Source organism: Micrasema longulum, unplaced genomic scaffold, assembly GCF_059751315.1.
Source record: "Micrasema longulum isolate JH-2025_06_02 unplaced genomic scaffold, ASM5975131v1 h1tg003458l, whole genome shotgun sequence".
Lineage (NCBI taxonomy): Eukaryota > Metazoa > Arthropoda > Insecta > Trichoptera > Brachycentridae > Micrasema > Micrasema longulum.
Genome location: NW_028280516.1, coordinates 14 through 25,236, shown reverse-complemented (window position 1 = coordinate 25,236; position 25,223 = coordinate 14). Strand labels below are relative to the sequence as shown.

Below are 25,223 nucleotides of genomic sequence, written 5' to 3'. Positions count from 1 at the left end.
ACAATAAAAAATCATGCTCAGACACAAAAAAAAACCTTTTCAAATGGGAAAAATATACATACATATTTTAATGGAATTAAAAAAGAACATATGAGAATCAACTATTAACTAAACGATAATGAATTTAATTTAATTTAAAACACATATGGAAAAATAATAACATATGTTAAGAAAAGCGATGTATAATTTTTGAAAAGCAATTCTAAAAGCAGTCTAAAAATAAAAGAAAGATGCAGAATGCAGCAGATAAAATTAACAAAAAACAGTATTTCAAGTAATCTTTAAAATTTGAAAATAGAGAAATATTTTAACTTAATGTAGATAATAAAACATTAACGCTTTGTTTACAGTAATAAAAGTTTAAGTAGAGAAATGTATCAACAATATTTTAAGTTTGTCCAAATTTTTGTAGACAAGGACTGGATTCAGCTCCCTGTAGAGCTGTTTATATTAACATATAAAAACAGAGATGAAGAACATTTAAGAGAAGGTAATATGGAAATCTTAGCATCTACAACACTTATGACCTGTCAATGGCTGGTTTAAATAAGGGTTTCAGCTCTTTAACTTCACAAACATCAACAGATGAATGAATTGAAGGAATAAAGATGTTTAAATATGGGCAGAATGGTGAATGTTACACAGTGTGTAAAGTAGCCAATTATACCATTCATTGTCAGGTCATAAGTCCTGTCGACGCCTAGACTTCTATATTACCTTCTCTTAAATGTTCTTCATCTCTGCTGTAATATGTTTAAAAAAAAAAATAGCAGTATGTAATTTAATGTCGGAGAAAAGGGGTAAATTCGTATTACAACAAAATAAACGAGAGTTTTATTCATAGGTTTTTGATAAACTGTTTTTAAATAATGGTAATCCTGTATGAAAGATATCTATATGAATTAAAAAGCTGTTAAAAGTTAAACAGTTGAGATTTGACAATGTTTGATTATGTCCAAACGCTTGCAGACTGGCTGGATTTCCTCCCTAGGGAGTTGTTCATATTTAAATTTATTTCAATAGAGAGGGAAAACATTTTTGAGAAGGGAATATAGAAGTCTAGGCATTTACACGGCTTATGACCTATCATTGGCTGGTTTGTGTGGCCACTTTACACACTGTGTAACATTAACCATTCTGCCCATGTTTGAACATCCACATTTCCTTTGTGAAGTAAAAGTGCTGAAACCTTTATTATGAGGGTGAGATTCGTTCGGATGAACTGTTTCATATACTAGGCAACGCCTAAAAATAATTTTTCAATTTTTATACTTATTATACCAGTTAGTTTAATCAAGTTTGTTTTAATTTGTCCAAATGTTCCATATTCTCTTCTCAAAAATGGTTTCCCTCTCTGTTGAAATAAATTTAAAAAGTTAAGATTTGTTTTATGCTTGAATATCAAGGAGCCATTTCTTATCGTTACTCAATTGGACAGCGTCAAAACACATCACCACATTCGTCAGAAGCTTATTTAGCACTGATTCGATTTTTCCCACTTATAATTTAAAGGCACCCAAATAAACCCTTACCGAATGGAACAATGGCGAACGACTCGAGTGGCTTATTAATTTTAATTATGTGGTTTTACATGGATATCGTTAAATGATTTTATAGCACACTAGCTTTCATCCGCGGCTTCGCTTACATGGCGACGTAGCTTCGTTATTCTGTTCACAAATCCAAAATCCTACTATAAAATCAGAACGAAAAACAAAGCAAACCAACCATAGATAATGCAAGTCGATGAGGAGACTCAGCCCTACGGAAAATTGGATACAAAAAATGTTCTCTTGCGCGCGCTTAAAATTAAAGCGTTAAATTGCAAGGCAGAGTATCGAAAATGTACGAAAAAAATAACAAAAATATTCTAATAAAAACGAACTACTTTGAACGACGTCACTGGTTTATATAAATCAACCAATGATAAGAACCTGTGAAAGATCCTAAGAACGATTGCAAAATATTAGTATTCGTTATATCTTTGATCTTTGCAAATTTGACCACATAACCGAGTATCGCACGAAACTACACTTGCTCAGTATCAGGCATAGAAGAAACATTCACATTCTATCACTTCTTCACAATAGTTTAAATAATCCCACTTTGCCTGTTTATCTGAGAGAGCTCTTCCAACCTCTTTCACAACACGGACTATCTCTTCGTTCTAGCAACAAGAGAACCCTTTTAATACCCTGTCATGGCTCTAATTTTCTTGCCTCCTCTTTCACAGTAGTAGCCGCTCTATAGTGGAATAATCTCGCCCCTTCATTATTAACATTTAAGTCTAGATTGAAATGTCACTATCTAAATATTTGAATTGTTTCTTTATCCTTCTTCTTTCCTTTCCATCCCCTCTCCTTTCTTAATAGTATGGTGTATTTTTTTTAAATATATTTTTATTTTGTTAATCTTATTTTTTTTAATTTTGCATAAAATTGTAAGATTCAATATGTCCATGTATTTACAATTTTCTCAAACTGAACGGTTTAGGTAGGTAGGAAAAAATTGCCTTAAGGCAATATGCCCTATACAAAGTGTCAAATAAATAAATAAATTAAGATATCCGGTTTGCTTACCGTAAACGCAGCAATCGGCAGAACTGACGGATAATAAGCGGAAGAGAACTTTTCTTTTGTCGGCCTCGTGGTGTAATGATCTGCGCATTTGTCTCGGGTTCGATTCCCGACATGGTTGATATTAAATATTATTTAAAAGGGTGTAATAACACAAAAAAATTCACAGTCCCTAGACTGGTACCTGAAGCGTAAGACTGATCACCTTACCTTCATGTTACAAAAAAATATCAAGATAAATATTAGGTGCGGAAATAGAATGATGATGAATCTCTGACGTCACACGCACAGTTATTTCAGAAATACAAACTTTAAATAATCATAGCGCTGATATTACGATAAATGAAAATTGGAAAAAAAATTCCTCAGTTAAATAGTTTTTTAACAAACAAACAAATAAAAAAAAATCACCGAACTTTCTCATGCTACAAATATAAAAAATAAATTTCAGATTGATTCCCTTTGACGTCCCACCTTACTGCGAATAATGATGCTTATTGTAGATATAATATTGTTACATGTTTTTTTTATTTGACTTTTCAAAATTTTTTTGTTGAAAAATAAGTATTCTTTTTCACCTTTCACGTCTTGGGCTATCCCTATGCAAAAATATATCAATTCGTCGCTCCGTTGAGACGTGAAGGAAGCACAAATGACAAACAAACAAGCACCCCGTGGCATTTATAATATAAGTATTAAACTATTACAATATGATTTGCTGTCTTTTAGCACATGGTGCTCATCCAATCATCTACATCTCAACTTAAGTAAGTGCAAGGTTATGAGATTTTTTCGTCTGAAAAATCTAATCATATACGACTACTCACTGAACGATGAAATATTATCATCTGTGTCTGGTATACGAGATTTTGGTATTATACTTGACACTAAACTTTCTTTTACAATTCATATTGAACATGTTATCAATAAATCCTTTAAATTCCTTGGATTTATTAACAGAAGCACAACTGACTTCAAAAATATCAATACCCTCAAATCTCTCTTATGTTTCCTGGTTCGCCCGCACCTAGAGTATTCCTCTGTTATCTGGTCTCCATATTGTGATTTTCACATCAAGAATCAGTTCAACATCAATTTTTGAAAAAGATAGGCTAGAGGTTGGGCTTATCCAGAAACCAATATACGTATAACGAGTTAGAAACTACCTTAAATATATCTTCTCTTCAAGACCGTCGAAATAAATCCGGCCTTCTAGTCCTATAAAAAGTTCTCAACTCACTCTTTGATGCGCCTGAACTACTGAGCTTAAAAACATTAAATATCCCAACTAGAATCCTCAGACAAAACTTACTCTTTAATACCGAAAACCATAGAGCTAACTATGGTTTTCAATCCCCAATGCCCAGAATTCTAAGGTCTGCCAACAAACATACCAGTTTAGATTTTTTTGATAACAAGTTGTCTTCTTTCAAACGATTGCTGAATCAAATTAAATTATAAACACCTTTCTCCCGCTTCCACTCCCACAAAGTTTACTATATGCCACTGAGTCTTTCTACTTTTATTATAACAATTTTCTATGTACAAATAATGTGTCCTTAAAAATGCCCATTGGGCGTGGATATAAATAAATTAATTTATTGAAATTTGGATTTTGGCATATTTTTTTACCTAATTTTTCTAACTAACGTTTTTTTATTTCTAGCTTGGATTTCCGAAGCGGTCCTCTTGTTCACTGGGCCACGACTGACGATCTCGGAGCCAGGACCCACTTTATATTGGACGAAAGCAAACCCCAGGATGCACATTTGGCCATTAAGGATGTATCATTGGCTGATGAAGGAGTGTTTCGCTGCAGAGTCGATTTCTTCGATTCTCCAACGAGAAACTTTAAAGTCAATCTGTCCCTCGTGGGTAAGTTACTAAAATATATTTACTAAAATATTAATAATGTCAAAAAAGGGCTCGTCAAACGGCACATGTCCTATGTCCTATGCCAATTGAATAATATTGAAAAAAAAACAGGCCTTATGGAAGTTATAATATATTATGTATAAAACTGATACAAAATCATGTTTGAAATACTATTTTTCAAATAGACAATCTTCAGATAATATATGCAGTCAACAAGCTTACTGAAAGAGGAAATGACAGCATTTAGATTTTACGAAAGAAAATTACTTCAAAGAATAAGCTGACGTAATCTGCTAGTTTCTTTATTGACTGAAAACTGGCTGGGCGCTGGGTGCGCTTTTTGATTTTTATATTTACTTTTGAAAGAATTCATAAACTGTGACGGTATTTTATATTAAATAACAATTGTCTTGTTGATTTTCCCACAAATACATCTACTTTAAAACAGGAAGCTGCGCATTATCACTTATATTAGACTAAATTAGTTAAAAATAGACAGGCAGGCTATCTCCGCAGGACAATTGCTCACCCATAACACGCACGCGATTGCATTACCCTTATGTGAACGCTCACGGACAGAACAGTAGGACAATATCAACTCTTTTTTGACCCAGCTTAAAAGAAGGTTTAATTTAGAAGATACGAATCATTTGTTATTGCTTACTAGGAATATTTAACATAAATAAAATAAGACATGGCCAGTTTTATTTCAGATCTTAAATCAATTGCACAGTTTGAGATATAGAGATAACTCTGCCCCACTGCAAGATGTTCAATACAATAATTTTCAATGCTCTAACGACTTTTTTCAGTTGCTCCCAATGAACCGAGAATTTTTGATGGACAAGGCCGAGAAATAGCTGGAGTTGCAGGTCCTTTCCGAGAAGGATACGATTTATATTTGGCTTGCCAAGTAAATGGAGGTAATTTAAAATTGTATTTCACTAAGAAAATTTGTAAAAAACCATTAATTTTATTTTATTAACCTGCGCTTATTTGACATGCTGCGTTGAATATTTTAATTTTTAAAGAAAGTCATTTAAAAGCGAAGCTCATTTTAGATAACTACCATTATTTATTACTCGAGATTTTTTGCTTGTTATTTGACAATATCTTGTCAAAAAATAATATTCAATAAGGTGGATATAAAATCAATGATTTAAGTGTATACATATTATAGTCACAATGTATATTTAGAAGTAAACTAACTTTTTTATTAGCAATACAAAATTAAAACAGCATTATTTAAAATAAAAAAATACCCTTTTAAAGAAATATGCTTTGCATGAAACTTAAATGTACAATGGTAAAAAGTTACAAAATGTATAAATATCGTATAAATGATTTGTTCCTGAATAGCTGAAAATGTTTTTTTTATATGGCCTTACTAAAACACCCGCAAAACGAAATGCACCTGTAATAGCGACTTTTTCTTTAAGCTTAAATAAAGGTTTTGAGAGGGCTTTTTTAAATATTTATTCCTTAGTAGACACGTGTTTCAACTTTTCTACTCACACTTTGTCCGCAGTGTTGTCAATAATAATTCACTGCAGTACGCAAATAATAATCACAACAAGTGAACGCCAACTCTCTGCTTGGAAGGGCGCAGTGAAGGGAGCATTCTAGTTCTCGTAAAATACCACCATGATCCTTCATAAAGGATTCAATTGATCTGATTAAACCAAGTCTCTATTTACTCCTGGTTTTATGCTTTTCATCGTCATCGTCAGAAGTGCATGGAACAATGTATTGATTAACCAAACCCCGCGTAGTTCAGTAATCTGTTTCATAAAATTAAGGACTTAAATATCAATATTTCTCTCGGAACAGGCTATATTGAAGAGACCAATGTAACAAAATATTTGTGACTATATATCGACTCCAAAATTTCATGGAGCTACCAATTTGAGCATGTAAAATCAAAAATGGCACCCGTAACTGGCATATTGCATAGACTTCGAGGCTTGCTTCTTCATTCCGTTTTGTTTGCCGTTTACTACGCTATGATTCAGTCCCACATATCTTATCTATCATATATATGGGGTTTTGCCAGCAAAAATCAGATCTACTCAATGTAATTTATATAGATGGTGTTTTATGTTTCTTATACAATAATGTTTTTTTTCTATTTTGGATGTATTAATATGTATGAAATTATATATTGTCCAAAAAATTATTTTTTTTATGTGCGGTCCCAAATGAGTTTCTTTAATAACTTCTGGGACTATAAATGTACTTTTTGTGTTATATATTTTATTAATAAAAAAAAAAAAAAAAAGGTAATCAGTATTTCGCTTGAAGTGGTAGTCCAGGAACATTCAAATATTGCATTAAAAAAAAACTTAAAAAACAATATTTTGCATCTACTCTGCCAGAAATTGAACCCAAGACTTTGAAAATAGTTGGCGAACGCATTAAAGTCTATGTTTTTACTGATTTCGATTTATTATTTATGTAAAATGTTTTTTATCTCTCATTTAATACATTTTTGTTATTTTATTAGGTTAACCTTTTCATTTATTTCTTTATTATTTTATTAACATTTTTTAGATCTTAATTTTATTAGGTACTTTAAATTTTCACATATTTTTTTTTCTGTAGATATGAATTGAAATTTCTGATTTTTTTTTTAATTTTTCATCTATTTTTGATTACATTAATGAGCAGACATTATTTATACATGTGTTTATATTTTTTTCCTATTTTTAAAGTATATCCAAGTAAATGGTTATTCTTTAATTTTAATTGTATTATTTAACTCAATTTTATTACTTTTCAAAAAAATATTTCATTAAACCATTTTTACCTGATTTTGTTGAGTTTTTTTTATTCTTAATAATATTTTTCAAAGCATCAAAAACAAAATGATATACGTTCATTATTTTATACGTATACAGTATCATGTATGTACTATTTTATTTGATTATTAATTAAAACTTATGTCTGAGCACCCGATGACAAACTATTATTAAATAGTTTATCGGGACAAAATATATTTTAATACTTTGTTTTCCTTATAATGTATTAATATTGTAATAATATGTATATTTTATTAAATATAGACTCTGTGAATGAAAATGATCATCCGCGTGTTATGTACATCCAAACTATCTTAATTACCCCTTTTTAATATTTTCTATTTGATTGGTTCTCTTGATTTTACATAATTGGTATTTTAACTACTTTTTTCTACTTCTCTCATTACTTTTATTTTTTTAAATTTTATATTTCACACTTTGCACTGTTTTACTCATTTTCCAGGTCGACCGACGCCAAAACTATCTTGGTGGCATGGAACAGAGCTGCTGGATAGCATACCAGATCCCACAAGTCCCACTGGAACTGTAAGCAGCCAACTCTTCATTGGAACAGTAACTAGGAAACTGTATGCTGGAAGACTTCAATGCAGAGCTGAAGTATCCGACTTGGTGCCACCAACGGTCAAAGAAGTTCACCTCCAAGTTTATTGTTAGTATGAGTAATTTTAAATAAAAAATAATTGATTTTGAACGGTTCGATTTCGGTTAAAAAATGATACGATGCATTTTTCTTTTATTCGGAAAAAAATAAAAGTATCTAATATTTCAACTAATAAAAAAATTTCTAAATATTTAAAATACAAATTTACATAAACGTTTCCATTTACATAAATAAATGAAAAAATAATTTTTAGCGGGAGTGACGTCTTACAATAACGTGTTTATCGAATCGAGTTGTGGTTGCGTGGCTAGTGTCTCGGACTCACGGCTCCATGGTTTGAATCCTTCTCTACCCCAACTTGATTGCCACTTTCTTTAATAGTCATGTAACATATCTTAATTTGTTATTTAACAATATTTTCAAATGTTTCTGTGTCTTAGTAAAACATTTCCGTTTGTTTTAAAAGTTATAACATAAGCAAAAAGGTTAACTAGAAACAATATATAGTGGAATAAAATTGAAGTTCAAAAGAGACACAAAAGTCATAGATAAATACGTATTTGTTAGTGTTGACACTTTTTCAATTAAATTGTAAAAGGTTTTTCAAGAATAGCAATTTGACATAGCAATCGAGATGACCACTCGACTTTTGTCGTTTGGGTGACAAAATGTTACGTCTTTCCAGCATAAAACCCTTGTTAGTAACTTTACGTCAGTATTGCGAATTTGTTAGTCAATTTTTTTCATTAAAAATCTTAACAAACTTTTTGCTTTTCCGGCACGTTAAGAAACAAGTCCGTAAAATAATTACCTCGCTTGAACGAAACAACTTCCTGTGTTTTTCTTCTCAGTCAAAGAATTCGTATATTTAATTTTTAATGCGTTAACTTTATTTTTATTTTCTGTAAAAAGATTGAGTTAATAAACAAATACAGAGAAAGGTATGCCATATCTTGGACCAATATAGGAGCCCCTTTCGTACCAACGGTTTGCACCCTCAAAGTTATGCAAACATTTAAGCAAACCTTGCACAGTTTTGATTAATTATAAGTACTGTGCTTCAATGTATTGTTTTTTTTTTGTGTTTAAACGGATGAAAAATACAGTTTTTTATGTGAAATAAATCCAGAACTTAAACGAGTGTTTTGACTCGATAACTGCTCTCAGTTGAAACTTTTGAATATGAAAATCAAATAGAGGACGAGAAATCTCCTTCGTTATGTAGTTGTAAGTACGCTCGTCTACCATATTTGATATCCTGGGTTTGATTCCTTGCAAAGTGGATATAAAATATTGACTTTTGGGGTTATTTAAACTGCAATACTTTATTGTTCTTGAGCCTACGCCTGAAGCGTAGACCAAATCACTTTATATTCACGTAACAGATAATAAAAAAATGATGCATTTTGTTTACAAATGCATTGCCCTACGCACCACTGAGTGCGGAAAGTGGAATGATGATGTTGATGAATGAAAAAACACGTGTAGGTACTTAGAAAAAATATTTAATGTCAACTTTGCCAAAAATCGAACCCAGGACTTCAGATAAGCAGAAGTATTCCCGCAATTTTATCTTTTTCAAAATTTTTACGACCAAAGATTTATTTCATTGGCAAAGTTGACGTTTTTTGCCCGCTAGAATACGTTTTATGCAATAAGCAGCACCAGCTATCGATAGTAAAAAAACTGGCATTCGCAATAGTCAGTAAATGCAATAGTTCTAAAAACTTTTTGATTCAAACGTGAAAGACATTTTCACAACAAAAGCAGGCCCTAGACTTATTTTTTTTTTTCCAAAAAAAGCTGTATTTAAAAAATCTGTCTACAGTATTTCGATTGAATTTCTAGGATAAATCGAGCATTTGTTAACAAAGACATACTTAAAGATATCAATTTCATTAATTAAAGACATGAGTGGACTAAGGTGTTATGTGACAAAAACAAAAAAACAGAGATATCTGGGGTTAAAGTTTTAAACACCAGAACAAATATTGACAAAATAACACCTTCATTTGCTCTCAAAATCAGCGCTTTTTTAAAACTTTTTTTTGGTGTTGTTGGCTTTATTTGAAAGGGGTACACTTTACATGACATCTTTATTTATGCAAAAAAGAACATTTTGAAATAGCGCTTTCATGCATTCATGTTTTCAATAGGTAGAAATACTATAATCATTATACAATACCAGACAATTCGCTTTCACGTTTATTAGTTTATTTTCCGAAAGTTTAGTGTACATGACTTTTAAATTTTTTCAACTTCGAGAGACATTCGGATGATATTTTTGTTTTTCTGAATTTCTGTATTAAAATAAAATATTTATTTATTATTTCATGTAAATTTCCGCTGGAAAATAAATTTGATTTTACGTTTGCCATATTAAGTAACAAAACCAATTGTGATTTTTGAATATTTTAAAATAACTATCACTGTTTCAAATTATTTGGTATTAAAACACACCAAAAATGCATTTCGCTCAAATATCGAAAAGTACCAATTAGTTTTGACTTTTTGAACTTAATTTGAAAGGAGATTTTCGAAGTTTCAAATAATAAAAATTATTCATTTAAACAATAGTTTACAGAAACAAACTATCACGGTGTTTCCCCGAAGGGTAGACAGCTACAATACAATGCCACATTACTCTGTATTGCATACATACCTCTTTAGATTCACACATCTCATGCACGTACGCCAATTGTTCCTTCTTTTGATCCTTAAATGCCCATTTTAAAGATTTTTTTTGATTCGGTCGTGCCATATCAAGTATTTCTCATTTTTTGTGTCTATTAACATCAGCATCATACATTATTTTAGCCGTTCTTTCCCCGTCAATTCGCTCTATGACAAAACCAACGCATCACTTCTTTCTTAATTTTGTCGATAATGCTTGTCTCAGTCTCACAAAATGCACAAATTTCCACATTTGTACGCCAGTAATTTAAGTATGTATGCCTAAATTTTTAAAGATTCTCTAAAGTGAAATTAAACAATTCTTGGTATTTTTTTTTGGAACATTTTTAATTTGAGAATATGAAATCGCGATCTTTTAGATATTTGTTTTTTTATTATTTAACCAGAATACATTAGACAGGGGTGTCTAGTCGCCGTAGCGTAGTTGGTAAGACAGCCAGTTGTAAAACTAGCGTCGTGGGTTCAATACCCGCTAATTGCAAGAAAAAAATACATGAAATATTTTTTTCTTTATCGGTCTGGGTGTTGTAGTGTATTTTCATAATTTCCTTCCACTTTCATTCCAACTTGCTTGCAAGCCTTTGAAATTGAGACAAAGTGGGTTCTTCCTTTCAAAAATATGTGGTTGAATTAAAAATGTATTCCTGACTCGTAAACTCACTATTAAAAACATAATCAAATTTTACCAACAAGTCATGTATGTAAAAGTAGGGACAAAAGAAGATAAGATTACCAATAAAGAGAAAAATAGAGTCTCAAAACTCATTGTATAAGGGATTGAAGCTGTACAATGAGTTGCCTGAAGAAATAAAAGAAACAGGAAGCATTGAAATATCTCAAATTAATTTGAAAAATTATGTTCTTGAGATATTGTAATAAAAAATTCTTGTTATTTAAAGTTTATATTAGTTCTTACAGGGTTATAAACTAACTTATTAAAGCATAAATAAATAAACCTCTGCTTTAAAGTACATTTTTCAAGTTTAATTCAGTTTGATTAATTTATTTTCAACGGATCTTTAGAATAAACTAGCGTAAATGTGGGTTAATAATACAGTTTTGTGTGTGGTCTTTGCAACATTTATAAAATATACAATTTCTCTTCTATTCCAAGATGGTACAAATGAGTTTTTTGATTTTTTTTATTCTAGTGAAACCTTTTATGGTCCACATCGTAACCCCGAATGATCTCTTGTCCGCCGGAAAGCCCCAAGCCTTAAGATGTGAAACCACGGGTTCGTATCCCGCAGCTAGACTTTCTTGGCTCCTAGACGGGGAGGTTATCAGATCACATCCGGTCACGGTAAGAATTGTACTTTTCTTAATATGTTAACATTACAATTCAAAATATTTTACTGAATTATTGAATAATTTTTTTTTTTTCAATCTTTTATTCTGGCGAATATTTATTGAACCTATAAATATTTTACATAAGTTCATAAGTACCATATGTAAATTATTATAACCTTTGCTTTGGACTAGACATTTTATTGTCGGCCTCGCGGTGTAATGGTCAGAGCGTTTGCCTACCATGCATAGTCCTTGGTCTGTTACCTGAAGCGAAATACCGATCATCTTACCTTCATGTAACACAAAAATGATCATTATACGCTGCGATTGGTGTACCAATGCAGTGCCCTATGCACCATTATGTGCTGAAAGGGAATGAAGATGATGATGAAATATTACATTATATTTAATGATTTTTTTATATTATATACTGGTTTACGTTGTTACTGGGGTTTAAAACTTTTAAGGGTTCTTAATGTAATTTGTTTTATTTGCATTGTAATTTTATAAATTTAATTATTATTTTTGATATTGTATCACATTTAAATACTATAATTAAGGTGTTTAATGTTATTTCTTGTATTTGACTTTTTATTTATATTGTCTCATATGTTTTTATAAAGTATTTCAATTAACTTTATGATTAGGTATTAATTATTATGGCTTAGCACGGGCAGGGCCTAAAAAATCATAATATGTTGATAAATCATAAAATTATACATACATAAATACGAAAGTGAAATTATTTACTAAAATATAATAATCATTAAAAAAGTATTTATATTATCAATAAAAATAAACTTAACATTATACTTTTCAATATTTTTAATAACTAACTTATTGGTTAGAAACGCATTTTCCACATGAACAGCGTCTCTTTCTTCCTTGTAATATTCTCGTGCTCTTTCATATGCAGTAAAACAAATTTATTGTAGTATTAGCATAAACTTTTATTCGTATATTCTTTGCATGGTAAGGACAAATGTTTTTTTTTTCAAAATCTTGCATATTTATGAAAAAAAAAAAAAAATCGAATGTAAAAATATCAATTTGAAGGAAACAAAAAATACACCTTCATAATTTAAATAAATAAAAGAGATGTATCAAGTCTTGGATTCAATGTAAACTCTTGTTACACCACAGCCACACAAGAGTTAACTTAAGAGATAGCATCCAAAATTTTATGGTAAAAAATGAATTTTTAAGTAACTTTTAATGCCTCCCCTGCACAATCAGCTAATTACGTAGTGCCACTGAAATACCCAAGTACTTTTTTCAAAGGTTTTGATATTGTTTGCAGGTGACAACATCTGGAAATAATACGTCTAGTATAGCAACACTGATTCTGTCGTCATCAGACGATGGAAAGGACTTGACTTGCAGGGCGACTAATCCTTGGTTTCCCGGGGGAGTCCTGGAAGAAACTAGGACTATCAACGTGGCTTGTAAGGATATTCGAATGAATTATTAATTACACATAAAATTTATGTTTGTAAGTGAAAATTCTTGATGGAAGTTTATTATAGTTTATTATAGAAACAAAAGACGAGTGATACTTTAATCCACAATTTGGAATATCCAGTGACCGGTTTCATCGCTTTTCTGACATCTTCGAGACTAATAAAAAAAATAATACATAATATACCTACTAATAATAATGGCTTGAATGGAAGCTCGTTCATACCTTGAAAACACTGACATATTTTTTTTTTTAACTCTATGTAAAAAACAATAGTACAAAACAGTGGTACGAATTTGCATCATCAAGGAATTGCAATATGAAAAATTGTTATATTTCTATTATTATTATGTTGTTATTTATCTTTGTGGATACCATATGCTCTACTAGGGAGCGGACATGGTATGATGATGATTTTTTAAAGTTATTATTTTCAGTAAAAAACCACAACATACTACCACACTGAAAAAAAACTTATTAGCTATCATCATTGTAATGAAAAGTTATTTTACGAGTCATTTTCCGGAATTTATTACTTCATGTCCAAAACTACTAAAAATTTCAAAATATGTACCAACAGTGATTAGTAACATCAAAATGCATTTTTATATAGGAGATACGTCTGAAGAAACATCTCCTTTCTCTTCCTTAATCTCTCCTCCTTTCCTTCTTCCTCTTTCCTCTTTTTTTTTCCCATTGAGTAACAGTTTTAATTTAAGGTAATTTATAAACAAATACGTTAATTTCTATTTTTATATATCTTTAGCTTTTCAATATTTTTTCCATTGAATGTGTTATGTAACTTGAATTATAAAAATAAACTTTTATTTTATTGGTTGGTTGAAAGAAATTGCCATTTGGCAATAAGCCCGCCAATGTACAAATAACATTATGTACAAAAAATTGAATAAATAAATACGTGAGTTATATTACTGCTCGAGAAATTTGTTCCAAAGCAAAGGGTTAAGTCAATGTTTGCATTATTGGTTTTATTTATATGCAAAAAAAGATTTATCTACCGAGAATTTAGTTTATTCTCATTTTATATGTCTCTCGAATGGATCAATTTGGTAGATGCAATTTTCCCTTCACATTTATGAGAGCTCAATCTACAGTAAATCACAGTGTTAGAGCCTCTTTTAGTATTGATTGTAGGTTTAAAGGGCATATCTGATGACTGTGAGGATGATATTGCAAGTCAAACACTTGCAATACAATATTTCTCTCTGGATTGAGCAGCGAAAAGCTCTTGAAAGCTCAAAGGGCCTCATAAAAGCTTCATAGCGCCAGTAAAACTGCATTATAGTCACTATTGACTGTGTTGGATAGTTTGGGAAAATAAATACTTTGTGTAGTAAATATTCTGTATCCATGCGGATGCTTTATCTTTATAATCACGATAGCAAATTATCAAAAATTAAGTTCATTAACTTTATGTACGGAAATATAATCACGTTTTTGTGTCTCAATTGTTCTATTTTAAAAAAATGCAGGACAATATGATCATTTAAAATAGCCAATGACCGATTATAAACCCTGAAAATAGTTCGGTAGTCAGATGACAGAAGGGACCATCTGTATTTTTGTCTATGTTTAAGTTTTCAAAAGTTTTAATTAATATTTCAGTAAATACACGCAGAAAAAAAAATCCGCGTCATTTAGAATGGTAATTTATTATTGAAAAACAACACTAAAATATTTTAGTTTGTGGATTAAAGTCTTGAAATTAAGACGTATTTCAGCTCTCCTGAACATTTTTGAAAATCACAGATGGTTCCTTCTGGCATCTGACTACCGAGTTAAACTTTTCTGTTCCCTAAATTATAATTATTATTGATTTACTGGCAAAAGCAGTAAAATAATAACCCATATGAATCTTTTTTGGGTGAATTTGGATCAGAAAAACATGGGTTTGTACTTGTAATTTATATCGTGTCGCAGTCGGCAGTATGCACATTCCGTGTCATTTATGTAGTGATTAGTGCCGGGAACCATGTTGAGTTTAATTTCAGCAGTCTTTATTTACGTTATTTGGGTGTTTGTGTATTTCAATAATACAAATTACTAGACATAAATACATATTTTTACAAAACAAACACAGTTAACCTAAATATGGCTCCTGCAATGGTAGTTAAAACGTCGGAACGATACCAACTTACACGGGGATCACTAAAAAAAGAAACTTATTGATAACAGTGATCGAAAAAATCTACACAAATTATTACCAGTTCATGTTTGACGAGTTTTGTCGAAACAATATGTACATGTAGACATGAAAAAATAAAAACTGTACTTTTGAACACAATTTGAAAAACGAACGAGAAATGGGAGAAAAAACGAAAGCTCGTGATTATTTAAATATATGACCTATTTTTGTTAAACAAATTAGACGTAAATCTGTATTATTTCAGTTTAAATATTTATTTTAAAATCTGATCAATTTTATCTTTTGATATGTCATCAAATTCAGAATTCTGTGTCTTCAAATAAAATCGTAAATCGTCCCCTTTAAATTATTTACCAATCCATCAAACCCTTCAAACATCCCCAAGTGCCCGAGGATTTCACCATTTTGTGTATTTCGGACACAGGAAAACTGGAAAACAAACCACTATAAGCTAACCTTATCACCACCAGTTAGTATCCAGTACTTCATTGTGTTTGCTCTCAATCTGATCGATCCACTTTTCTGAATCCCTTCTCTGTTTACATGGCTCTCACTGTGATGGCCTGTCTTGGCTCACTTAAGGTCATTTGATCTTAAAGTGCTAGCAGTAGGACTGTTACTTTACGCTTATCTACAGTAAATGGCTTATTATTGATTTTTATGATCAGATAAGTATATCATAAATAATAAAAATATGTCATTTTTATAAAGGAAGTTTATTGCACATATTTCATGGAATTTTTAAGCACATGTATGTATTTGTCCAAGCGGGATAAAAAAATTATTATATATAAGATTATGTGCCAGAACCTTTAACATAATATGATCAAAAATAAACGGGAATTTCTAGTTTGAAATGCTCGCGCCGCATCAATTGGTATTTTTTTTTACAGTTCTGTTTTTGAAAATCTGTCAAATTTTCATGGCTATCGAATGATTTGTATTCTGTCGGCGTCTGTTTGGGTGAATTGAAAAATTGTTGTGAGGGTGATTTTTACAATAAATAACAAATTGGAACAACGAGCGTGCCTCAAAATGTGTGTGTGTAATGAAATTTCGTAAGCCAAATCGTGTTGAAAAATCGATGCGTGCCAATCGATAAGCCGATGTTTTAGTCATGAAACGCATCGCCTTGTCCCAAATACACTGAATTTTGTCTTTAGACTCTGCTTTTAAGCAGCGTCGAATTACTGTACGAATACGCCATCTCATACAGAATCGATTGTTTCGAAGTGTTTGTCCAAAAGTTTGACTAATGTCAACAGCCAAGCACTGTTTTCTCCAAACCAGGCCCCGTCTGACTTTTTTCTTTTCCCAAGACTAAAATCACAATTAAGAGGAACGCGTTTTGAGACGGTCATAAAAAAAATTCGCCACGAAAGCTAAAGACCATACCTTTGCAGGCCTATGAAAAGTGCTTTGACAATTGGATTCAGCGTTTGCATCAATATATTGTTACAAATGGCGAGTATTTTAAAGGGGTCAATACAGAAACTCATAAAAAATATTTTTAAAAAACTGTTTTCTGCCAAAGTTTCGTTTATTTAAGTATACCTGTAGCTGTCGTAGAGTCAATGGGAACTTTCATTTAAACATGTATTTTATGTTTAATTATTATCCAAAAAAAAAAATTCAACCAGTTTAATTTGGTAGGTACCTACACCATATTTTATTCCACTGGATAGTATAATTATTTACACCAAACCTAAATAAATAGTCTAAGTTTGTTTTTCACAAGAATCCTTCACTTTTTTGTACGGATATATAAATTGAATCCAAATTGGATTTCTTTTATTGCTTTTCTTTTGCCCGGGGAATTTTTAACGATTGTAAGAAAGTTATGAAGATTGCTCGGAGTGAAATATTGTTATTTATAGAAAACCTTTTAAGAAATAAATTTTATTTTACATTGGTTTTTTATAACAAAATAAACATGCATAAAAAAGCCATTAATTGTTTTTTAAATATTTTTTATAAAAAAAGTTTATCTTAAAATATTCACATAAGTAATCATAAAGTTGTCACCATTAGTCATAAATTATCCGTGCCCAACGGTGCACAGCTTGCCCACCACATACCGCACACCGCATTTAAGGACATAAGTATCCTTGGCGGAAAAGCTGCCCTAAACTAAAAAACGTATTTATTGTGTAAAAATACGTTTTTTAGTTTTATTTCACTGTTATTTATGTTTTTTACCAGTGACCAGGCTTCGTCGTGTTGGTGGAAGACAATGTCGGTCACCACAAAACACGATCAGACTGGTGGAAGATAATGTCGGTCGCGACAAAACCCTGTCACTGGTAATAATTATAAATAAAATCGGAATAAAACGAAACACAGTATTTTTATCATTACTTGACAATAAGTTAACGTTTGAGGCACATGTCAACTCAATTGTGAAAAAATCAAACCAAATGTTAGGTTTCCTCTTCCGTATAGGGAGAGAATTCAATCATGCGCGCACTCTTAGAACTCTTTACTTCACATTTGTTCGAAGTCAATTAGAATTCGCATCTCCCGCTTGGAGCCCTCAATACAAAAAATACACTAACCGAATTGAATCTATACAATCAAAATTTTTATCGTATTGCAATTTTAGACGGTTGACTCAGAATACAGGTCCAGATGAGTCTATAAACTTACATAAACTCCAAACTCTCCAAACTCGAAGGAACATGGCTGATGCCATTTTTATGTATAAAACTTTGAATAACATGATAGATTGCCCTAAGATTCTGTCACTTATTAATTTTCCTCTTTAGAGTCCCAGTAACGCAGACCAGAAACCAATCTCTTTTTAAAATTTCTAAATGTAAAACTAAATCTTTTCAAAATTCATTTGTAAATAGAACCTGCCATATGTGTAATCAAAAATTAAATTGTATTGATATTAATAACATATCTTTAACTTCCTTTAAAAGTGAAATTTCCAAAAATAATTCAAGTTATGATGTTGCGCCTTGAATCCGCAGCCTATATTATGCAGGTGATGTGCAGTTCTGTATGTAGGCACATAATAAATGAACACTGTATGGTCAACTATAGTTGTATTATTTGTTTTAATGTGCAACTGTGTGACCAATATTCATTTACATTTCTAGTAATATTATAAGTTTTGTATGATTAATTATTTTATGTTATGTATAATTTTTATGTGACAACATTTACAATAACAATATTATGTGGAAGCCTCTAATTGGATTTTATGATATGTATTTATGGTATAATTGATTCTTATAAATGTATAAATGTCTGTTGGCTTTCCAATGAAATAAAATAAAATAAAAAATTACATTTATACATGAGTATGTTTTGAAAATAAAATTGATTTTTCACATTTTATAACAACAGATTCACGCAAAATATAAGAAAAAAAAACGGATTCATAAGTGCAATAATCCATTTGCCTCAAAAATATCAATAAATAACAAAAAAGCATTGGGAGTACTGGTGGGAAAACAAATTTCCACGCGGATGCGAGGGCGAAGCCTAGAACGATTAATTCATGCTTCTACCAGCTGAGACAAATTAAATGCATACGCAAAAACTTGCCGGTTGATGCCGCCCGTCAATTGATAAATGCGTTTAAAGTGTCTAGGGTCGATTATTGTAATGATATATATGCAAGTCTACTAATAAACAAAATGACTCGCCTACAATCTGTATTGAATGCTGCAGCGATACTTATTTTCGGAATCTCTAAGTTCAGTCATATCACTCCATTACTTCGGAAACTACACTGGCTACGTTTTCCACAGAAGGTCGAATAAAAACTCTGTTGGCTTATGTATAAGTCACTGCACAACTCTGCTCCGGAATATCTAAAGGAAATATGCATTCCAGTAAAATAGTTTTAATTTTAATAATAAATAATTTTATGTTCTTTTTGTTCAGTTTCTTGCATTTATGTTTCTTCATGTAACTATTGTAATTGGCTTAGGCCGTATATGTATAATAAATAAATAAATAAATAAATAAATAAATAAATAAATAAATAAATAAATAAATAAATAAATAAATAAATAAATAAATAAATAAATAAATAAATAAATAAATAAATAAATAAATAAATAAATGAATAAATAAATAAATGAATAAATGAATAAATGAATAAATAAATAAATAAATAAATAAATAAATAAATAAATAAATAAATAAATAAATAAATAAATAAATAAATAAATAAATAAATAAATAAATAAATAAATAAATAAATAAATAAATAAATAAATAAATAAATAAATAAATAAATTTTATTTAATAAATAAATAAAAACTTTTATTTTGTGACATTTAAATTTTAACAAATTTTAATTTTATGTTATCCTCGTATCATTGAACATGTTATGAAACATTTCTTCATTTTTTATTAATTTATTATCAGTTTTTCTATTTTTAAAGTTATGTTAGTTCTAAGTTATAAGTTATAGTTATTGATTATTTGTATTTTTATAATACCAGTATTAAAAATACCCAGGTAAAAAAATGTTTTCTCAAGTCATTAGTATTTCATTGTTGTCATTAGTGCTTAGATACTTAATCTTTCTCAGAAAATATAAATAAAATAGCGAGATTGAAAAGCATATTTATTTATTTTATTGAAATAAACGGCACTTAGTGCTTTTTACGTAATATTTATATTAGTAATACATTGTTACCCTTTTATCTTATGATTTTAAAGTCCAACAATGTCCTAACATTTTACCGCAAACGTTGGTTTTTTCCTCAACAAAAGTTATTCTTCTTATGATAAGTACTGTTTGCTTTTGAAAATATTTCATTTTATTTTCATCAGGAAAAATAACATTACTTATACTTATAAAACAGTAGTTAAGTTTATTCACAAAAAAATATGTATAAAAGTAGAACTTGTCACACGCAAAGAATAAAATAAAAAGACAATATGAAAAGAAAGACAAGACTCAGCAGTCTTGCAGCCGAGAAAGTTAAGGATGAAAAAAAAGTGAATGAAATGTACAAGGATTTTTACTGCATGATTTACCATTTAAAATTTAAAATTTTGTTGTAATATTTTTTGATTTTTGTTTTGAATGTGAAACATTATAACAAAAAAGTGTTTTTCTTACTCTGCTTCCAAAATAAAAAAAAATTGTTTTGTGTGTGAATTGAATCAGAAATTTATTTTGTCAATTTTTATGAAAACGCAAAAACTTTTAAACATTAAACGAAAATTTCTGGTTGTATTTGCCTCTTTGAGTGTATTATTTTTATTTCGTTAGGCGTATTTATGCACATATATATAAAAAAATGAAAACTAAATTTAATTAACGCTTATTCTTTCAGTTCCTCCAAGAGCGACCATCAGCGTGGGATCGAGTGAGAATCCTGCATCCCTTAAAGAAGGAGGCGATGTTCAGCTGATTTGCAATACTGAAGCTAGACCACCAGTTGACAAGTATGCCTGGTTTCGAGCGGTAAGTGATTTTATTTTGCCCCGTGCTATCTTGCTACGTACCGTGGATGCCCCCCGCGAGCCTTAACCAATCTTGCCTGCTTAAAAAGGCTGTGAAGAAGCCAATGTTGGAAGTATTTTGTAGTTCTAGGTAGCATTCATGGTTTCGTAATGTCGATGAACTATAAAATGTTAGGATTTCATTTGTTACAAACACAAGTTTTATTCGGTTATTGAACTCACTTCAAAATTCAAGCAAAACGTTTATTTTTTTAATGTAACATAACATGAACAATCGATTTCTTAAGGTTAACTATTTGTTAATGATTTTCAAGAATGGTAGCGTTCTCCTCTTTTAATAAAGATTGTTTATTGTACGATATTTTCAGTATGTTCAAATGTTTAGAGACAAGATACTGGATTTCACCCCCTAAATATTAATTACGTCAACACATTAAAACAGAGATGGAGAACAAATGTTCTCAAATGAGATAAGGAAATATGGATGCTTAAGCATATTTACTGGGCTTATGACCTAAAATAAATTTCACTCAAATCAACAGGTGGAAGAATTGAAGAAATATGGATGTTCAAACATAGGCAACATGCTAAATGTTACAAAATGTGTAATGTGGCCACTTAAACCAGCCAATGACAGATAAGCCCTGTAAATGATTAGACTTCCATATTTCCCTTTCTAAAGTGTTCTTTATTTCTGTTAAAATTTGTTTATTGGTTTTACTACTTAAGACTTTTTTCGGAAGAAAAATATAAACAAAATAGGGTTAATTCATTTTTTTAAAATACGATACCTTTCTGTCTACACAAATCAACTGCCACATGTCCACGCAATTTTTCATCAGATGCGGTATATTAGTGATTAATTTATTGACGAAAACATACAGCGCACGGCCATAGTGGCGAGCGTTTTGCAGCGCGGCACGGACGCGGAGAACTTAAACATATGGTAACAAGTGTATTGTTCACCGTGCGGGCGCGGCAAGGATTCGCCGCGTACCGTGCCCGCGCCGCGCCGCGCTGCAAAACGCTCGCCAAGCACTTTATTGTTTATGGCCAAGCACTTTACTGTTTGACGAAAATTAAAAAAAAAAATACAAGTTAAAAGGCTAACATGAAAAGGGTCAAATGTAGGTTTAACAGTCTAAATTATGATGATTACAAACAAAGAAAAAAAAATTAGAAATGGCTATTAGAATTGAAAGAAATTCGTTTAATACACTGTATTGTGCTGATAATTTGATTTAAAAAAAATAGCACCCTTTTATTTCCCTCCCCTACCCTGTTCCCTTTTCATTTTTATTTTTAATTAATAAAAAAATTAAAACAAATCATTCGATGTAGTATTCGATAAAAATAGTTATAGTTGTAAATTTATTTTTTATTAGAAAGTTGTTACACAAATAAAAGAATTCCCTTTACAGTTTAACGATTTTTTTAAAAATATATATTATTTTTCATGGTTTAGTTTTACTATTTAGTTTTATTTGACCAACGAATGTTTTTGCCTAAGTAAGCATTTTCTGGATAAATTAAACCTACCTAAGAAATTTTATTGATATTTTTATCTAAATCATTGACTATCTACAAAAAACATCAATGATCATTATCATCACCATCATATACATATATGCATCTAATTGTGCGTAAGGCACTGCAAAAGACCGGTCTTACGCTTCAGGTGCTAGTCCAGGAACAATGAAATATCGCAGAGTACCAGCACCTTTGAAACCAATATTTCACGTCCACTCCGCAAGAATTCGAACCAAGGACCTCAATAATGGTAGGCGATTACGACAACCACTACAAAATGAGGCGGATTCTTCTCTACTCGATTTCCTTTTCCAAAATTTTTACCTGAGAGTAGCCGTCGACTATTTTTTACAATCAGAAATGATTTTTTTATCCACCTAGACAAAACATTATTAAAAATACTTTACGGTTTACTTTGAAGCAAGTATTTTAAAATCACATATTATCTTCATTTTAATCATTAAAAAGTGAGTTCATGGATGTGTTTAAAAATCATTCTTCCATAGTAAAATCAAAGTTTTCTAAATCAACGAAATTGAATGATAGGAAATTCCTCTTGGAAAAGACAAAACCGGGTCTCGCGTGACTGCAAACTTCATGGGTGAGAAATACCCCAGGGGGCGGCATACACCCCGTGGGTAGAATATACCCCAGGGTTTGATAAATCGTTAACAGTAAGGCCGAGGGATGAATTATTGGGTTCTAAAGGTCAACGAGCGCATTTCGTCTTGATCATTTTTCGAAAGGGTTAGATGGCGTGGAAGGAAGCGATATTGAAGATGCAGATAGGTCCAATAAATTTTGGAACCATTTGAGTTGGAACATTCATTTAAAAATTGAGAGTGATTTTAATCCAATACCGTTAGTAATAAATACCGTTTCAAATTATTTTAATAATTTGGGGGTTTTAACTTTTATTCTAAAGAAGCAGGGTAAGTTTTTGTTTCCGATTCGATGGATACTTAAAAATAAAAATGCTGAAAAATCCAATCAAGTGGCGGTGAGTCCTCTTTACACTGCATTTGGTGTACCGATGTAATGTTCTATGTACCAATGGTTGACGTTAATGGTTACGTTACGTTATGACGTTGATGTTGACGTTGACGATGACGATGACGATGACGATGACGATGACTATGACGATGACGACGGCGACGCGACGGCGACGGCGACGGCGACGGCGACGGCGACGGCGACGGCGACGGCGACGGCGACGACGACGGCGACGGCGACGGCGACGACGACGACGACGACGACGACGACGACGACGACGACGACGACGACGACGACGACGACGACGACGACGACGACGACGACGAGACGATGACGATGACGATGACGATGACGATGACGATGACGATGACGATGACGATGACGATGACGATGACGATGACGATGACGATGACGATGACGATGACGATGACGATGACGATGACGATGACGATGACGATGACGATGACGATGACGATGACGATGACGATGACGATGACGATGACGATGACGATGACGATGACGATGACGATGACGATGACGATGACGATGACGATGACGATGACGATGACGATGACGATGACGATGACGATGACGATGACGATGACGATGACGATTATGTCAAAAAGTTTTTTTTCATTGTTGGCAATGTTAGTTAGTTTTTACTAATTAAATCATAATCAACAACATTTTATAATTTATTTTCTCAACCTGTGAAGTCAATAAAGTTTGCAACATTGTAATATATCATAATTGGAGACGAGGAACTAGAATCCCAACCGTCCATGCGCTCTGTAGCTGCAAGACGTGTTGGGATATTTATTTATTGTACGCCCATGAGGTGATTTTCACAAAAATGGCGTTATATAAATTATCCAAACATTACCATTATTATTAACATTTAAATCTTACATATCTGTAATTTAACAATCAGTTTAGAATTGATTATCGTAATTGCTTTCTACGCTGTCTATAGACCAACTTCTTAACATAACAACACCAAACTTGTTAAATGAAAAAAAATGGTCCAAAAAGTACATTGAATAAACAATATTATGTAAATTGATCTAGAAAAAGTGCTCAGATAATCTTTTCACTGAATTAAAATTAAAAAACAAAGTTGTTTTATTTTTACTTCATAGTTTCTTCAACGGTCTCCTCGGCGTGAAATCATTCGTCCGAATAAATTGAATTAATAGAAAAAACACGACTAATTTTGACGCATAGTACTACGTTTGAGGTAATAACGAATAGCACATTGATTCAGGTTCATCTTCTACCTGTATCGTTTCAAATATTTTTCAATCGATTTGATGTATATTTTTATATGGACCAATCATGTTTTTATATCACGTAACATGCTCACGATATTGAGATAAATCTTGGGATGTTTTTTCTGACAAGTGGTAAATAATCACAGCGTTAGATGTTTTCCGTTTACCTATATTTTGTTCTCGATCCTAGAAAGGAATAATTCTTATGGAATCTTCGCTTGGAATAGCAATCATAATGCATACATAAACATGGAGGATCCGGGACCTTTTGTAGATGCCTACGAAGCCTATTTTGCGGGGAGAGATCCTTCCATCCCTTATTCCCAAGGGTACAATCCAAACCTTTTCATATTTTAACCCTGAGTCTGAAATTTATTGAATATCTATGTATAAATAATACGAAAAGGTACATTTTTACAACTTCAATAATTCTGCCAACCTTTGTTGCGTGATTTGGAAATGGAAAACTCACCCCAAATTCACCTTTGCTAATTGAAAATTTGTTTATGTTT

General features: G+C 31.3%; 1 protein-coding gene across 1 annotated transcript; it reads left to right on the top strand.

Moving 5' to 3' along the window:
• Nucleotides 1-3,308: 3,308 nt before the first annotated feature.
• On the top strand, nucleotides 3,309-20,918 carry LOC148270753 (synaptogenesis protein syg-2-like; the record flags this gene model as incomplete). Its single annotated transcript, XM_088242231.1, has 7 exons — nucleotides 3,309-3,343; nucleotides 4,243-4,451; nucleotides 5,264-5,374; nucleotides 7,713-7,919; nucleotides 11,717-11,868; nucleotides 13,156-13,300; nucleotides 20,788-20,918. Coding segments are annotated over exons 1-7 (990 nt in total), but the record flags the coding sequence as incomplete, so codon positions are not given.
• Nucleotides 20,919-25,223: the final 4,305 nt, after the last annotated feature.